This window comes from Rhinopithecus roxellana, chromosome 9 (genome assembly GCF_007565055.1).
Source record: "Rhinopithecus roxellana isolate Shanxi Qingling chromosome 9, ASM756505v1, whole genome shotgun sequence".
NCBI lineage: Eukaryota > Metazoa > Chordata > Mammalia > Primates > Cercopithecidae > Rhinopithecus > Rhinopithecus roxellana.
The window spans coordinates 45,266,286-45,285,672 of NC_044557.1; the positions used below are offsets into that span (position 1 = coordinate 45,266,286).

General features: G+C 39.5%; 1 protein-coding gene across 1 annotated transcript; it reads right to left on the minus strand.

Moving 5' to 3' along the window:
• Positions 1–5,281: 5,281 nt before the first annotated feature.
• Positions 5,282–14,570, minus strand: FABP12 (fatty acid binding protein 12). The gene is made up of 5 exons (XM_010378474.2): positions 14,560–14,570; positions 11,999–12,146; positions 10,199–10,371; positions 7,293–7,394; positions 5,282–5,424 (listed from the first exon to the last, which is right to left on the minus strand). Exons 2-5 carry the CDS (start codon positions 12,069–12,071, stop codon positions 5,350–5,352), a joined length of 423 nt encoding a protein of 140 aa, XP_010376776.1. The 5' UTR covers positions 12,072–12,146; positions 14,560–14,570; the 3' UTR covers positions 5,282–5,349.
• Positions 14,571–19,387: the final 4,817 nt, after the last annotated feature.

Below are 19,387 nucleotides of genomic sequence, written 5' to 3' on the forward strand. Positions count from 1 at the left end.
GCAGAGTTCTGAGGCAGTGCAGGGCATCACATTGTGAGGGGACTGAGCATGCTAACTCAAGTCTCTCATACTCTTCTTACAAAGCCACCGTAATTCAGTCATTCATTAATTCATTGATCCATAAATGGACTAATCTATTCTTGAGGGCAGAACCTTCATGGCCTAATCTCCTCTTAAATGTCCCACCTCTGAATACTGCCACATTGGGGATTAAGTTTTAACATGAGTGTTAGTGGGGACAAATTTTCAAACCATAGCAGATGAGATTTATGGTTTAAGTTGGTTGCATCCTTGGTCTTCAAAGTAGGGTTGAGCTCCTTGCTAATAGAAAATGAAGTGGTAATGGCATCACAGTTAGCCTAATTATTATCTGTATTGATTTTGATTAAGTGTATATCTTGATGGCTGTAGCACTTGTCCATGAAGGCAAGAATGTAGTGGAATAACTTCTTTTGAATGCTGTGGAGTGCTTATCCAAAGAAAATGACAAACTCATATGATTATACTCTTAGTTTAAGTCACGTTCAGAGAACTAAAAAGCATCTGCAAGGGCCTAAAATTAATATTTTTATAATGGCAGAGCTGACTTTGCTGACAATGAGATGCAAAATTTAGTTGTGTGGGGTACAGTTACAACTGTAAGTTGAATTCACGTCTTCACTAAGTTTCTCACTTGAAAACTAGGGCTTTCATTGGGAAAGAATGATGCTTGAAATGGGGACATCTGGGTGATCATAGAAGAAGCTGAAAATTTGGAGCTCTAGAATCACTCTGAGTCTCTCTTGACAGTAGAAGCAAACTGCCTTTCAGTGTCTGAAAAGACTGACTCTTTTTGCTTGATGGCGTTATCTGGAGCAGTTGCCTTGCAAGAAGGTGCCTCTCTCCCTAGGACTCACTGCAACCATACATGGTTGCCACTACAACCAAAACTAGATAAGATCTCCCCATGTTCCCGGAGGACAAGGGTGAGGTCTGACCCTGGAGGAAACATTATACTCTAAAATAATTTAAAGATGTTCATTTAAAGAATTTAAAGACCTGGCATATGGATATACAGTTTTCTCGGCACCATTTATTGAAAATACTATCCTTTCTACACTGAATATTCTTGATGCCATTATCAAAAGTCAGTTGACTATAAATACATGGATTTATTTCTGGGTTCTCCATTCTGTTCCATTGGTTTATGTGTCTGTTTTTGAGTTACTATAACCTTGTAGCATGTTTTGAAGTCGAATAGTGTGACGACTCTAGCTTTGTCCTTTTCTTTTTGCTCAAGATTGCTTCGGTTATTCAAGGTCTTCTGTGGTTCTTACAGTTATGGAGTCTGGGAAGTCCAGGGTTATGGGATCACATATGGCAAGAGCCTTCTTGCTAGTGGGTACTCTCTGCAGAGTTCTGAGGCAGTGCAGGGCATCACATTGTGAGGGGACTGAGAGGAGTGGATTCTAAGGATATTAAACCAAGGAGAACGAACTACAACACTTGATCAGTCCAACTTTATTCATATGACTTCATTTACCACTCTTCATTTAATTGTTAGCTTGTGCAGCTAGCAATTTATTCTAACAATTTATCTCTAACAATTTACTTGGTTAATTGACTTGATTAATTGAAACTTGGGCTCAACAGCAGACTGATATTTAATGAGACTGAGATTCTAGAATTTCCTTGGTCTGACATAGAGAAGGAATCCAAAATCTTAAGGAAATTAGAATTTGGGAATATTCTATCATATGCTAGGCCCAGAAGATACTTCCTTCACTAAAGTATGAGAAATAAATGAAAGGAGTATGAGTGTCTTTAAGGAGTTCTGTGGTAACTGTTGTGTAGATGGGATACCATGGTGGGAGGTGCCACTGCAACACAATTAATCAACATTTGGTTGTCTTCTTCTTCTTTTGCGTGTGTGTGTGTGTGAAAGAGAGAGAGAGAGAGTTCTGCTTTTGTCACCCAGGCTGGAGTGCGATGGCGCAATCTTGGCTCACTGTATCCTCCGCCTCCCAAGTTCAAGCGATTCTCCTCTCTCAACCTCCCAAGTAGCTGGGATTACAGGCGTATGTCACCATGCCCTGCTAATTTTTATATTTTCAGTAGAGACAGAGTTTCACCATGTTGGTCAGGCTGGTGTCGAACTCCTGACCTCCAGTGATCTGCCCACCTTGGCCTCCTAAAGTGCTAGGATTACAGGCGTGAGCCACTGCACCCAGTCGTTTTCTGCTTCTTAAATCTTCAGCTCCAAAAAGTAATCTTTCTGATCAGTTCAGGGCATGAGAGTTCATGTAGGGTGGATTTCTCAGACTTTACAAGTTCAGGTTAGTGGTTTTAACAATGCATTTGTTTATCATATTCATTATTACATAAAAAGACTCTAAAAGAAACTCTAATAATTATTTTCTTGATTTCTGGAGATGTATTCTGGCATGCTTCTCCAGAAATTAAGACCTATTTTGAAGTCTGGCCTTGGTATTAATTAGCTGAGGAACTTTAAGGAAACCATTTAACCTATCTGAGTCTCAGTTTAATCTCAAAAAGAAAATGAAGTTATACATAGAAAATTTAAACATAATGCCTGGCACTTAGCAAGACTCAACAAACAGCTGTTATCATTGTTATTATTTCATTTTCCATCTCAGGTTGTCAACTGACTTATTCAAATAATTATTTTCCCAAACTTATAGACAGGAAATACTCAACATTAACTCTACTGTTTAAATAAACCTAAATGCCTTCTCTTTCTTTATTCGGTGTTCTTTTAAATTTCTGTTCTAGCAATATTTTGGCTACATCTGAATCAAATAATATGATTTTGTTTAAAACCCCAAACTTTTCCCAGCTTAAAAACAATAGGTTATGCCTCACTAGGAGTAACTCCATATTCCTTAAATATCTTGACTGTTGGTTACTGACTTGAGCGGAATTAATGCAAACTGCATTGAGGCTGTGGCCCAGAAAGAGAGATGTCATGAAAAGGAGTGATAGGAGTCCATTTGTGCTGATATGTCTGCTGCCCTATTGCTAGTTGTCTTTCATCCTGGGCAAGGCAATTATTCACCAAGAAAGTAGTTTTAGATCTTTCTTTCCAAGTAGAAGCATCTGTTTTATGGCCGGGTGTATGGCTTATGCCTATAATCCCAGCACTTTGGGAGGCCGTGGTGGGTGGATTGCTTGAGGTCAGGAGTTCCAGACCAGCCTGACCAACATGACAAAATCCCGTCCCTACTAAAAATACAAAAATAGCCAGGCGTGGTGGTGTGTACCTGTAATCCCAGCTACTCGGGAGGCTGAGGCAGGAGAATCGCTTGAACCTGGGAGGTGGAGGTTGCAGAAAGCCAAGATTGCACCGCTGTGCTCCAGCCTGGACAACAGAGCAAGATTCCATCTAAAAAAAAAAAAAAAGAAAAAGAAAAGAAAAGAAACATTTGTTTTATAATCTGTTGCTTATACATTCCTGGAGATTAGTGTGCCCATGTGATATCTTTCCAATATATCACTTCTCTGTGGAGTTGATCAAGAGCAGCAAGTATGACTTAATTCTCCTTCTATCCCCAGCTCTCATGCAGTGCCTGGTGCACAGTAGATGTGCAGCAAACCCTGAATTACAACATCACTTTGGAGCCGTGGTATGTCTTGTTTGATTTGGTTTATTTAGATCAGTTTTCCAACCATCCCTGAGAGACATGCACTTCAATCAACCACAGTGAATGACTTTCTACTTTAATGATTCTCAACTGCAGAAAGGAAATGAGAAGACAGGAGGCATGCTGCTCATCTCTCCTGGAAATGTGCAGTTGCTGTTGTATTTTTGTGGGTTGTTTTTTCAGTTGAGTACTCAAATGTCCCTAGATTTTATCAGATTGTTGACAAATGAAATCATATTAACATCTACATCCAATGTCATGCTCCTATTCATGAAAAACTCTAGCCCTTGCAAAGTCCATTCTTCTCCCACTCCCTGGCCCCCAGGTGTTCCTGAGAGTCATCAGGGATGTCTTTCCTGGGTTCTCCTGGTATCTCCTAACTATCCCTTCATTACAAGGCTTTCTGCGTTGGTTCTTATTGCCTACAAGAGTATCTTCATGACCACAGCAGGTAAGACACCCTAATGCCAAAGCCAGGAGCACTGTTTTTCAAAGTTCCCATAGCTACTGACTCTGGAGGTGTCAGAGCAGTGCTGGGCTCCTTTCCAATAGGGGACTGCTTCTCCTCTGTCTTTGCAGCAAGCTGTTACCTAGGCCTGCAATAGAGCTGCTCACATCCACAGCCATGCACAAGGCCTCAGGAAAACAGCTCCTTCAGCATCTGTCTCAAATCCTCTCTCTGTCCAGTCCTAGTATCTCGGGGTACAGATATCTTTCTATGCCTTCCACTGTCCTCTTTGTCACTTCAGTACACCAAACAATAAACAAGCACTTCTCCCACATCTACCAGATGACTGAGATCCCCCATATGTCAGTTCAGACAAATAAGCAATGACAGCCCTCACATTCAAATGGTAAAACTCTATATCCTCATCTGGACTCAGCTATGGCATCCTGCTACACATTTTAAGACAAATGGAAGCTTGTTTATTCATTAGTATAATGTAGTATTACACTTGGTTCATAATTGTACACCATGAACCTCTTTCTACCTAACCGTTGTAATCTAAGGTCACTTTGTTATGGTTGTAAAGTTAATAACTGGGCAACATGGATTCTGGTTCTAATTCTTCCTGAAACCATCTGAGTGATAGTAAAGTGTACAGTTAACTGACTCAGGCCTGTTCCCCCATCCGCAAAAAAGGTGTTCAGTCCACACAGTTTCTAAAATCCCTCCTAAGCCTAATAGTGCGTGAGATTTTGTGCTAATAAAACAGAATATTATTTGTAGTGGCTTTCAGTGATGTTGGTGGTGGATATGGTGTTCTCTGTCATAACAGTTTGGTATTACATTAGAATGTCAATTACTGCCTTAGTTCTAGACACGTTTCTTATCTTTTCATATATATAACTGAGGTATACCTACGAGGTGTGCTGTATTCTATTTATTAAAAAATATTATTTTCCCAATAAAGTGCAGATTATGTTGAATTTAGGGTGGACATAAAATGCATAATAAGAAAAAAAATCAACATGAAGTGCCTCTCTGAAAATATTATCCCAGACTTGAATTGAACAGGATATATCATCCTGAATTCTCATGGCTGTCAATGCCAAAGTACTACATGATACAGGCGTGTGCAACTTGGTAAGCAAAATTATTGACACTTATGCAAAGAAAGGCTCTCTCATATTAACAGTTTTAATATTTTACTTTGGAGTTTTATTTAAACAACCTCAGTAGTTTGGAGGACAGCTTGAGAAAGCCTTAAGAGTTTGAGACTGAATTTGATGATACTTTCTCGTATGTTCGTGTACAGATAACACTGTTCACAGCGCTTTCCTACAAGACAAAAGAAAGATGAGGTATTTCAGTATAGTTGGAGAAACTAACATTTAGAAAAGTGCAAACTAAGTACTATCTACACATACATTCCTTAAAAATATTGAAAGAGAGGCTGGGCACGGTGGCTCACACCTATAATCCCAGCACTTTGGGAGGCCAAGGTGGGTGCATCACCTGAGGTCAGGAGTTCAAGACCAGCCTGGCCAACATGGTGAAACCCTGTCTCTACTAAAAATACAAAAATTAGCCGGGGATGGTGGCACTCACCTGTAGTCCCAGCTACTCAGAAGACTGAGGCAGGAGAAGCACCTGAACCCTGGAGGTGGATGTTGCAGTGAGCCAAGATTGAACCACTGTACTCCAGCCAGGGTGACAAAGCAAGACTCTGTCTCAAAAAAAAAAAAAAAAAAAAAAAAAAATATATATGAGATCTATATAGACTATAGATAGGACCTATCTGTTAGCTGGTTTTGCCATGTTCTGTATAACCTATATGTGGCAAATCACATATTAGGGTATATATAATGTTTATATATGTATAAAGCAAAGTAAACAATTTGAAATTTGAAGTTTTTATTTAAATATTTTAAATGTCAACATTGATGCATTTTGCTATTTTACATACTCTACATTTTCTAGATGATAATACTAGGTTACATTGACGTAGTATTTTATGGTTTCAGGGCACTAATATACACATGACAATACTTAATTCTCTCAGAAAACCTTTGACAAAGACACTGTCTACATCTTGAAGGCAAGGAATCTGAATATTGAAGAGATTTAATGAATTGTCCAAAGTCACATAAGTACTGAATGGCAGGGGTGGAAATCCACATCCTTGGATTCTGAGTGTAGTGTTCTTTCTAATGAACTATAAAAGCTTTCTGTTTATTGGCTTATGTCATTATAAACAGCAATAAAATCAATCATCCTTAGTCTTCCCCTTGTGACTTTATAAGGAATAAAATGTACCCTTCATCGTAGAAAGAAAAAAAATCACTGTATTAAGAAATGAGTTTAGATTTTTGTAACCTACACACGAATCTTGCATATTCCCTTAGAACTATTTTATATTATGTAGAAAGTTACCTTTTTATTCATTTTGGTATAGGTGGGGGTTTGGGAGGAGGAAAATCATGAACACACATCCTTCTACTCTGGAGAGTGGGGAAGGTGACCTGGGAAACCATCTGAAAGGGAGTAGGTTGGATTCTATAAAATATAGATTGTCCAGTGAAAACAATCTGACTGCTCATCTCAGTACCACCACATTTTTCTAGCTGCATATCCTTAGGTAAGTCAATGTCTGAATTTCAGTTTCCTCACTGTTAAATGGGATAATAAGCCTTACCTTACAGGATTATTGTGGAAGTTGGGGAAATAATATTAATATATGAAAACATAGGGACATGGTAGTGACATGTAACTCATTCATACACCAAAAAAACACCACCTCAGCTTCTTATCCCTGGTCTAGATTTCCTTTTCATGTTTTTGTTTGGTGTTGAGATGGAAAAACAGTGAGAAGTTAATCCTGGAGTGGAGTAGAGGATTGGCAACAACCCTCAACCCCTGCTAATATCTTCATTGCACAAATACATGCTTGCTTTGGTTTACCTGTAGAGTCAAAAGGATTAGGCTGCATAGTATTTTCATTCTCTTTAGTTTTTTAGTTCCTCAATCTACACACATTTTGTATAATACTTGTGATTATACAGTTATTTCATAATTTTTTCTCATTCTTTTAAACTATGAGAACAAGGAAAATGGCATTCATTTTCATTGTTTTAAAACAAGTTATTTGGGTGATTTTATATTAGTTGTGCAGAAGGTGGGAAGATAGAGAGGACCAGCTCACTCACCACCACCATTTTCCCATCCACCAGCTTTCTCGTTATGGTGGTTTCTTTGCCATCCCAGTTCTGAACTTGAATCAGGGACTCCTTATCTAAGGTTACTTTACTCTGAAAAACAGAAAAAACTAAATTCAGATCAGCTTGTCGTATTTCAACCCTAAAATTTTATTGGGTGGCAAATTCTTTTTAGCTGTTGTAATACTCTCAGGTAGTTTTAGAATGGTGTTGACAACCCTATTTATTTATTTATTTATTTATTTATATTATTTATTTATTTTTTTTTTACTTTAAGTTCTAGGGTACATGTGCATAATGTGCAGGTTTGTTACATATGTATACTTGTGCCATGTTGGTGTGCTGCACCCATCAACTCATCAGCACCCATCAACTCGTCATTTACATCAGGTATAACTCCCAATGCAATCCCTCCCCCTTCCCCCCTCCCCACAATAGGCCCCAGTGTGTGATGTTCCCCTTCCTGAGTCCAAGTGATCTCATTGGTCAGTTCCCACCTATGCGTGAGAACATACAGTGTTTGGTTTTCTGTTCTTGCGATAGTTTGCTGAGAATGATGGTTTTCAGCTGCATCCTACAAAGGACACAAACTCATCCTTTTTTATGGCTGCATAGTATTCCATGGTGTATATGTGCCACATTTTCTTAATCCAGTCTGTCACTGATGGACATTTGGGACAACCCTATTTATTTTAAGACTTTGTCAGCAGTAAATTTATTGGCTAATTCTGCTGAAGAAAACAGGTTTTACAATAGTAAAACTGTAATATTGAAGAATAAGTAAAATGTTCTTTCTTTCTTTCTTTTTTTTTTTTTTGAGACAGAGTTTCACTCTCGTCACCTAGGCTAGAGTGCAATGGCGAGATCTCGGCTCACTGCAACCTCTGACTCCCTGGTTCAAGCAATTCTCCTGCTGCTCAGCCTCCCAAATAGCTGGGATTATAGGCACGTACCACTATGCCCAGCTAATTTTTGTATTTTTAGTAAAGATGGTGTTTCACCATGTTGGCCAGGATGGTCTCGATCTCCTGACCTTGTGATCTACCCACATTGGCCTCCAAAAGTGCTGGGATCACAGGCATGAGCCACTGCACTTGGCCATGAAATGTTTGTTTTATCTTTGACTGTGTAAGCAGAGTATTATCTTTTTGCATAAAGAATTACAAATACATTTTAACTTTCAAAATAAGTGTGAAACTTCAGCCTGGACAACACAGTGAGACTCCCATGTCTATAAAAAATAAAAAATTAGCCAGGTGTGGTGCCACATGCCTGTAGTCCCAGCTACTTGTGAGGTTGAAGTGGGAGAATCACTTGAGCCCGGGTAGTTGAGGTTGCAGTGAGCCAAGATTGTACCACAGCACTCCAGCCTGGGCAACAGAGACCCTTTCTCAGTAAAAAAAAAAAATACTAATAATAATACATGGGAAACTAATTCAAACTCCCATTATATGAGCTTACTTAAAAGAAAGAAGGCCTCTTTCCTCTTCTTATCCCAATAATATTTTCCAGTTTTTTGTTGTTGTTGCTGTTGTTTTTGGAGATAGGATATCACTGTGTCATCCAGGCTGGAATGCGGTGGTGCAATCATGACTCACTGCAGCTTCAACCTCCTGTGCTCCAGCAACCCTCCCACCTTAGCCTCCTGAGTAGCTGGAGCTATAGGCACGCACCACCACAGTAGCTAATCTTTGTGTTTTTTGTAGAGGCGGGATCTCACTATGTTGCTCAGGCTGGTCTTGGACTCCTGGCATCAAGCAGTCCTCTCCCTTTGGCCTCTCAAAGTGCTGGGATTACAGACATGAGCTACTGCACCCAACCTAGCTTTTTTATTCTAGTAGATTGCTAAGAATTTAGCATAGAAATCCATATTAGGCATTTAAGTCAAAAATTTTCTTCCATTTTATATGGTATAAGAATTTAAACTCTCATATTCATTTAGTAACCGACTATTACAGTGGCATGATAGTTCCTTTTATCAGGATATTACCCTCCATATAGTTTAACCATCCTCTATTGAGTTCATTCATTCAAATAATAAATATTTATTGAACAACTGTCATGACCAAGCACAGGGTTCTGTGAAACAGACAGGACATCCTGTTTTGGATGAGCTTAACTTCTGATGTAGGGAAAAAGACTGTAAAGGATAAGTATAGAAGTAAATTACATATTATAAATAAATAATATATTCCTGAGATATGTGCCCCTGAGATATGAATGAAAACTCTGTGTGGCACTTTCAGGATGAGACAATGAAAAGCACATGTCTCTTTGTCTACTTTGGTGTTGGAGAAGACCACGGTGTCCACAGGTGCAGCTACAAGGTAGTTGAACCTCTTTTGGCCTGGATCCCTGAGAGATTAGGAGGAGCAGATTTCCTGTTTACTCCACTACACACACACAAACTTCCCCAATGCCACCCGACACTATGTATGTACTGTAAGTTAGAAATAAATCCACATTGTGTTAACTCACTCCAGGCTTGTGGTTCATTGTTATAGTGGCATAACCTTACCTATACCAGCTAATGAGGTTTATTCACTGCAATTCTGTGTGTGGAAAACTGCTACAAAATGGGTAAGGAAAACTTTTGTTTCTGAGAAGACTAAACAGTAATCTAGGGAAATTATTCTCAAAATGTGGTCTGCTAAGCATCTGCATCAGATTCATTAAGAATGCAATTTTCAGGGCCTCTGGGGATGGCAGTGAGCAGGAGGCATTTTTCACAAGCATCCCAGAAGATTTCTATCTTCACATATGACATCCTTAGACCTATGTTTTAGACAAAAGTTTCTCTTAAGGACTTTAGATATGTTTGCTAGAATTGCTTACTTACCTAGGATGATATCTAATATTCTTTTGAAATGTGTCTGAAAGACTGTCGGAGGCCTCACCTTTGTTTTGTGGCCACTTGGTGTGACTTCCTCAAACTCTTCTCCCAGCTTAAAGGAGATCTCATTATTTTTAAAGATGCTTTTGGTTTTTATTGTGATGACATCTCCACCTGTACTGATGGTCACAGTGGGTTTTGCCAAACAGCCCAGTTTCCTGCTGGCTCTTCCTATACCTGGAAACCAGATAAAAGGAGTATTATCTTTTCATATAAAGAATTACAAATGCATTACATTACAATACAATACTTAAATCTGTTGTTGACTCCAAAAACTCAACATTCTCTGTATAATTCTTTGCTAACTAGGAGATTTGTGAGTTGAACAAATTTAATGGTGCATGAGTTCACATATCCCAAGCTAGCAGCTCCACCATTACATATTAAAATAGACTATTTTTGCAGAAAAAAAATCTGTCTCTAGTTTTTGTTTAGTGATTATTCTTTTTCACTAGGCCAGTAGTTATTAATCTTGTTGATTTGGGGACCTCTTTGAAAATCTGATTAAAGCTATCAACCATCTCCCTATTTTTAATTATATCCACTCACATACAAATAAAATACTTGGGTACAGATTTTGCCAGATATTTACCTCTTCACTTATATTCTTACATGTATACATATATGGGTTTTTTTCCTCAATGATGTATGTGTTTATTGTGGTAAAATATTCATAACATAAATTTACCATTTGAAGTTACAATTCAGTGGTATTGAGTACATCACAATGTTGTGCAACCATCACCATTATTTATAGGATTTAAAAAAATATAAATGTTATATCTTTTGTTTTTCAACTTGCTTTTTCCCCTTATCTGTATGTCTTGAAAATTTTCCATGCCACTCCATATAGATATATACTTTTTCATAGTACATAATATTCCACAGTGTGCAGAGACCTAAACTTATTTTGTCTGTCTCCCTGTTGATGAGAAATTCATTTGTTTCAGTTTTTGTTATTACAAATAACTATGCAGTGAACATCCTTGTATATACAGTTCTGTGCAGCACATGTAGGAGTATTTTCAGTAGAAATAGCATTACATATACTGCAATACCTAAGTTAAAATTCTAAGGGAAGATATATTGGAAAAATACTATAATGCAGTTCATGGGATTCATATTATAAAACATGATCACAGGATGTGACAGATTGCGTATAGTTCCTGAGGATATTCACATCCTAATCCCTCAAACCTGTGAATGTTACCTTTACATGTTAGGGGACTTTGCAGATGTGGTTAATTTAAGGATCTTGTGATGGGGAGTTTATCCTGGATTATCAGAGCAGACCTCAAACATAATCACAAGTTTCCTTTTAAGAGGGAGGAAGAGGGATGCTAAACTACAGACGAAGAGAGAGCAGAGTGAAAATGGGAGCAAAGTTTGGAGCATTGCAGGCACACACTAAGGAAAGCCAGCAGCCAGCAGAGGCTGAAAAACAAGATCTATTCTGAACTCTATTCTGAAGATCCCTTAAAGCTTAGAGCAAATGTTTACAAAATAATCATGTTTAATATAGTTTTTTTTTTTGTTTTAAAATATTTATCAAAATCACTTGCTGTTTAGTATATGATACATGCCTGCTTTGTTTCTGTAAATTCATGGTAACTTATATGAGGGATGATTGTCAACTCCAAAGTAGTTTTGCACAGAACTATATCTTGGTACTGAATCAATATTTATTTTTTCCTATGTGAAAAATTAGGGAGTCCAAGATTAATATTATTTTATACAGAGCAAGTTCTGTGCTATCAAAATGCCCATTTTTACTGGATATGATATGCAAGTAAACATAGCTCACCCAGCTCCTTCAAATATTCTTCGAAATTTTCACAAGAAACAGACTTCCATGTTCCTTGGAGCTGGTCAACCATTCTGTCTGAGATAAGTTTATCTCAGAGAAAAGTAGTTTCATGTGTATGTTGGTATTCCCTGAAGTAGTATGGGAACTTATTTTTAATACAATTCTGGGTAGAGAATGAAATGAGAAAAGTCAGGAAATAAAATAAGGAACTCTAATCCTTGCAGTGTTCCTTGAGTATCATCTAAAGCAGAAAAGCATTCTTAAATGTAAATAAATCAGGATGAAAATGGAAACATAGAAGAGTGTTTAGCAGAACTAGATATATCTTTTCCAACACTAATTTAGAATCAAAACTAAATGTTACTCTCCTTCCCTAGGACCTGCCAGGCACAAAGCAATGTGTAAGGGCTGGGTCTGGACAGCTGTGTTTATGCCATGGAACTTTTGTGACCAGGTCTCTCTCTTTCTCTGTCCGAAGATGATTCAGAAAAAGCCAATCTATTGGCTGTTTGAAGATCATTCTCATTCTTGATAGTTTGAACTAAACACCAGAGAGACTTTATAGATGGTACTTGACATTTGAAGTAAAAAGTTAAGTTTAGTAAGGGCTAGAACAGCCATCTTAAGTCATGTGCACAATGGAAAAAGAGAATGGGACAGAGAAAACAGAGATCATGTTACACACATGCGCGCACACACACACACAGCCCTGTTACTGACACTTTTCCAGGTGCCAGCTCAACTTCCCAAAAGCTTAGAGAGCCGTCATTGCCATGAGAACACCAAATATCTTCTAAATCCTCTTTAATTTAGGCTAGTTTCTGTTCCTTTCAACCCTGACTGTAACATCTCAGTGTCCACTGATATCTGTAAGTCAGAAGAGGGGTCAAGGAATATAATAGCGAATCCATCAGCTAGAGAAGAGGAGACTCCGAATGCTAAGTAAAGGACAAACATGCCCTTATACATTCCATCAGCCCCTGCGGACATCATTGTTAATTCTAGGCAGAGCTTGATGTCCATCGGTTGACACAAAGTTATTAAGAAATACTGAAGTTATAAAATTATTTTAAGACAAGAATGGGGACATGGCATTTTATAATAATTCCCATTAAAATGTTTAAATTTCCAAATTCTAATATCTTATCCAGGCCAATAGTCTTATTGATAATTATTCAACATTTATAAAGCAACTAGCATTGTATGCCTAATATGAGGCTAAAAATTTTGCTACACTATTGATTTAATGTTCCAGATATGGCTGGTAAAGATACCATTGTTTGACTGGGTGCAGTGTCTCATGCCTGTAATCCCAGCACTTTGGGAGACCCAGGCAGGCAGATCACGAGGTCAGTTCGAGACCAGCCTGGCCAATATGGTGAAACCCTGTCTCTACTAAAAATGCAAAAATTAGCTGGGCATGGTGGGACGCACCTGTAGTCCCAGCTACTTGGGAGGCTGAGGCAAAAGAGTCACTTGAACCCAGGAGGCAGAGATTGCAGTGAGCTGAGATCGTGCCACTGCACTTCACTGAACTCCAGCCTGGGTGATAGAGCAAGACTGTGTCAAAAAAGCAAAACAAAAGAAAACAAAACAAAAACCATAGTTCATTGGTTGGTTTTCCTGAGTAATTTGTATGACTATGCTCATTCAACTTAACAGGCATGAGGCTGAAGCCAGGAAATGACCCAACATTGAGGGTAATCTGGGTACTAAGAGTAGGCATTGAAGGCACTAAAATTCCCAGGATTTTTCAAGAAAATGTCAAATGTGCTGCCACATATGTTGGATGCACATCGATCCCCTCCCACAAGGAAAATTATGATTGAAGATCACCTCCTGGAAGAAGATGTATTGGGAGCGGTGTTTTTCCCTGTTGCTGACAAGTTAGACTTGCAGAAGTGTCAGTACTGAGACGTGAGACAGAACCCATGTATGGCTTCTATCTCAGAACTGTGGCTCCACCATTCCTGTGTTCATCACATCAGCTCAAAGACTGCCTAATGTCAACTGGCCTAGTCATTTTGTCTACTCTGTTGTTCAGTGCCTCTTCTGTGATTGATGCTTTCTAGTGTTCATTAATATGAGAGCCAAAAATCTTCACATATTTTGCCCACTCCTATAAGTTCACACACATTCCCCTCCACCAAACATTCTTGTCTGCAATTTTTCAGTCCTTCTCCTTCCATGTCCCTGACCAGCTTTTCAGACGATTCGCCTCCACCCATAAGTATGTATATATTCCCATCCCAAGCCATTGTGTCCTCCACATGACATAGGGAACAGGTGCACAACTCTGAGCTTTGTCCATTGATATGATTTTCCTTACCAGTTCCTCAAGTCCCCCCCACACCCCAAGTGTCATGAAACCACTGCCCATTTTTAACTTGCCTCCACACCCTGAGCTGACTGGTACATTAAACATGATCAGGCTTTTTCTCCTCCTTTAGTTGGTCACATGGGACCCACATACTGTCTGGAGCATGATCTGAAGGAGGGGTGCTCGTGCTGTGGTGGTGGGTGACATGGGGATCTGCACCACCTGCTCATACAGTTACCTTAGGACTTCTGGTCTTGTTTAGGATTGAATCCAGATACACAGTTTGATCTTAGGATGGACTTCTGCTGGACATACCTGAGTTGATGACTCTGTGGGTCTGACAGAACCCGGCTCATAATGGAGAATTCCAGATACATTGTTACTTGATATCCTATAGTCAAGAATTCTGTCTCTATGGGGCCCCAGTAACACATTAGGCACTCTGTTTTAATAGGTGTATAAGTCTCTGTTACAGATGGCATGATCTTTCTTCACAACCCCAGACATTGGTGCTATGATGCACACACATACACACACATACACACATTCTCTTTCTCTCTCACACACTCACATACCATACACATTATACTGCATATTTTCCTCTCACCAATACCTCCAGCATTGTGGAGTTTACCAATCACATGACCCAAGAATCAGGGCAGCTCATATCATAGCCCTTCCTTCCTGTAGACCCTTTCCTGCTTAGGCTCCACTCAAAGCAGGGAGCCTTTCATGCCAGCCGGTACATGGACTGCAGCACATTCCTAAATGTGCAATATGTTGCCACCATAAGCCAAAGAGTCTCACAAGAATTTTGATAGAAGAGGCAAAATGTAGCAATTTGTCTTTTGGAAAAGATATCCTTACATGCCCTTGGACAAGCTGGACCCCTAAGAACTTTACAAGAGTAGAAGTTGCCTCAATCATCACCAACTTTAACTCCCATATTCTGTGTCGACTGTGTCTTACCAAGGCCTCCAATATACTGGCCACTTCTTGTTCATCCTGCCTGATGACATGATATTGTACCAAATGTCCAGACAGCCTAGATTTCATCCGATTATACTATGATAAAGAGTAGGAGTTAACATAGCCACAGAACAAAATCGGTGGCTCATGCATGTAATCCCAGTACTTTGAGAGCCCAAGGTGTGCGGATCACCTGGGGTCAGGAGTTTGAGACCATCTTAGCCAACATGGCAAAACCCCATCTCTACTAAAAATTACAAAAATTAGCTGGGTGTTGTGGTGGTCACCTGTAATCCAAGCTACTCGGGAGGCTGAGGCAGGAGAATCACTTGAACCTGGGAGGTGGAGGTTGCAGTTAGCCGAGATCATGCCACTGCACTCTGGCCTGGGCAATAGAGTGAGACTTTACCACACACACACACACACAAAAGTCTAAACATATATCATTGTCTGTTCCATGTAAATGCAAATAGTTTCTGATCTTTCCCAATTGAGGTAGGAAAGAATGCGAAATATGGTCTCACTGAACACCATGTACTTGACACTCTATTAATCTGTACTAACAAAGATAACACATCAAACACAGTAGCCACCATTGGGGTTATTAGTTGATTTTTCACTAGGCTAAAAATACTCTTAAGATTCATTTGGATTTTGCAGTGATCAGACTCATGAATCAAATGGTGCTTTGATATGAACCATCACCTTCTGCAGTCTTAAAGTCATTTTGAGTAGCCCCAATTTATGTCATTCCTTACTCCTCCCCTGCCACCAAATACAGTATTTTTTATTCACCATCTTATCTAGGGCTGGAGAGAGGATAGCAGTGAAGAAGGCAGGAGTGTGGGGGTGCAATTTCAGAAGCTTCCATTTTGGCCGGTCGCAGTGGCTCAAGCCTGTAATCCCAGCACTTTGGGAGGCCGAGACGGGCAGATCACGCGGTCAGGAGATCGAGACCATCCTGGCTAACACGGTGAAACCCCGTCTCTACTAAAAAATACAAAAAGCTAGCCGGGCGAGGTGGCGGGCACCTGCAGTCCCAGCTACTTGGGAGGCTGAGGCAGGAGAATGGCGTAAACCCGGGGGGCGGAGCTGGCAGTGAGCCGAGATCTGGCCACTGCACTCCAGCCCGGGCAATAGAGCGAAACTCCGTCTCAAAAAACAAAAAAACAAAAAAACCAAACCAAACAAAACAAACACCAGAAGCTTCCATTTTGGCTTCCCCACTATGATAATTCTTGTTTGAATTAGAAAATGAGAAAGGGGGAGCTTACTCCAACAGCCAAAGAGTCAATCCCAATTAGCATTCAGGCCCTAGGGAAATAACTTTTGGAGGAATCTAAAGACCTACCCGACCTACTGAGACCTAGACTTTGGCCAGGGTTCTGTTTATTACCTAGCTGCTGTATGTTTCACTCGAACATGATGATTTGCATCTCTGTGAATCAACAGTATTTCAGACCTGAGGCTATCAGAATATCTGGATATTCCTCTTTCCTCATTGCATATTTTCTCAAGTAAATGATAACAGATCTCCTTTGAGGAAAGTGGAGGAAATTAATAGTTTATGATATTTCAGGGTTATTCCTTCTGTGGGCTTGTCGCCTATTGAGACAAAAGTTTCTGGGTCTGAAAATTGGCTCAGATCTGGAATCTGGGCAAAGGATCATGACTTTCTACTGGGGTGCCCGTCCTTAGTCTGCTGCCCATCCATTCTTGCCTTCTTTTGATTGTATATATGAAGCAGCACCCTTGTTGGCTAAATATCTATTTTGCCTCTATGGATTCAGTGTTATTTTAGTAATCTCCATAACCCCTTCCAGGTCAAACACCCTTAGCTGTGCCTTCAACCTTGCCCCATTTCCTGGTGAAGTGCAATAAATCCCCTGGTTTCTGGCAGTAAAAGTGCTGCCATCTGGCCCAGATTGGTTCAAATTCTCTTCATCCCATCACTACTAATAAGCTGAACTCTAACAACCCAACAAGAGCAACTACTGAAACTCTTGATGATTCTGTGGCCCCTCTCACCAGTGCATTCCTGATGGCCCAGTAAACATGAAAGAATCTTCTGGATTCTCTTATGGAACATAATTATCTGATTGCTTTTCCGACATATGTACACATATATATGCATACACACACTTTTTCTTTCTATAGAATAGTATTGGCCGGGCGCGGTGGCTCAAGCCTGTAATCCCAGCACTTTGGGAGGCCGAGACGGGCGGATCACGAGGTCAGGAGATCAAGACCATCCTGGCTAACATGGTGAAACCCCGTCTCTACTAAAAATACAAAAAAAAAACTAGCCGGGCGACCTGGCGGGCGCCTGTAGTCCCAGCTACTCGGGAGGCTGAGGCAGGAGAATGGCGTGAACCTGGGAGGCGGAGCTTGCAGTGAGCTGAGATCCGGCCACTGCACTCCAGCCTGGGCAACAGAGTGAGACTCCGTCTCAAAAAAAAAAAAAAAAAAAAAAAAAAAAAAAGAAAAGTATTGTGACTATATTTATCCATAACAGAAGTATAGATCTCATAACTTTCCTACAAAGCAGGAGAGGAAAGACCCACCATGCAAGATTTTCCAGCCTTTTGGCATATTAAACTTGAATTATTTCAACGAAGCAATTTGAAGTGTCTTGGAGCTGGACAAGACATAGTGGGCACTCTGTAGATATTGGCATGCAAGGAGAACTCAGGCCTTACTCATTCAATAAACACTTGAGTGCCTACTAAAGGAAAGATCCCTAGGATAGGTCTTTCCCACCACTGAGTATGTAATGGGGATTGAAAGAGACATCCAAAATATTTCCAACTCTGTGAAAGAGAATCTGAAACTATAGTAAATTCCCTAATGTTTCCATGTGGATATCTAGCGATATAGTAGACACCTGGAGAACAAGTTGATATTTTAGATTAGGGGTTGGCAAACTATGACCCATATACTAAATCCAGCTGCCACATGTAGATAAAGTTTTATTAGAAGACAACCACACTTATTCCTTTACGTATTATCTATGGTTGCTTTTGTGCTGCAATAGTGAGGTTGAGTAGTTACAACAAACGTATGACCAGTAAATATTTTTTCCGGCTCTTCACAAAAAAAATTTGTCAACCCCTGTTTTAGAGTCTTAAGTGAGAATTTTTAAAACTGGGGATCATAACTTAACAACTACTAAGACTTTCTTTTTTTGGGGATAGAAGAATGGTGGATACCATTTTTCATTTAACAGATTTTTCATCAAAAGACATTTTTATAATTATGTCATGGATAATGACAACAGAAAAATTAATATAAGGAGCCAAACTCTGGCATTTTATAATAGTAACATGAGATGGTTATTAGTCAAATATACACTGGATATATAAAAAAATCACTCTATATGCCATAAGGCAGAATGATACAAGAATCAAACATTAATTGTGTAAGGAAATCGAGGAAAGAACTCTAGTTTAAAAAGCTGTCCTGCTCTCTGCTTCTTCCTGAGTCTAAACTCAAGTGGTTAATGAGCCTGTTAAATTATAAAGTTTCTTCAGAAATAGCCCTCAGTATCTGTAAAATTCTTCTACTTTTTTCATCACTTTAGCAATGTTAAGCCTTCAAATTTTCTATGCTGTTCTAATGCACTTGGATTAAAACCATTCTGTAAAGAAAAAAAAAAAATTACACTGGCTTTTTAAAGTAAAATTTATTGAAAATGGAGAAAGTTCACTAGAAAAATTTAAGCGCTGTGGCAAACAAAAAATAGCGACCTAAATATCTGCATGATTCTCTTCTTATATTGGGTGGACTTTGTAGGCAGGGCATTAAGGGAACCGGGTCATCTCTTAGTATTTTCTGGCTAAGAACATCAGGAAACTTGGCCATTCATGAGGCTCAGGGTGGTTCTGCCTTGGTGCTACTACTCAAATGCACACCTAGAGGTGGGCAGCATACAGGAAGCTGAGCTGAATGGCTGGGATGAGGCACATGGTCTTCCAAGCAACCAGTAACATGGCACTGCTCCATGCCAATGTTCTTCACACACTCAACCAACATTTTTTAATAGGGCTGAGAATTGTGTTAGACCATTTTTGCATTGCTATAAAGGAATACCTGAGACT

Coding starts and splice junctions, on each gene's coding strand:
- FABP12 (XM_010378474.2), bottom strand. CDS start 12,071: ATGGTTGACCAGCTCCAAGGAACATGGAAGTCTGTTTCTTGTGAAAAT. Junction 7,395..10,198: donor CAAGTGGCCACAAAACAAAG/GTGAGGCCTCCG, acceptor TCTGTTTTTCAG/AGTAAAGTAACCTTAGATAA. Junction 5,425..7,292: donor TGGATGGGAAAATGGTGGTG/GTGAGTGAGCTG, acceptor TTTGTCTTGTAG/GAAAGCGCTGTGAACAGTGT.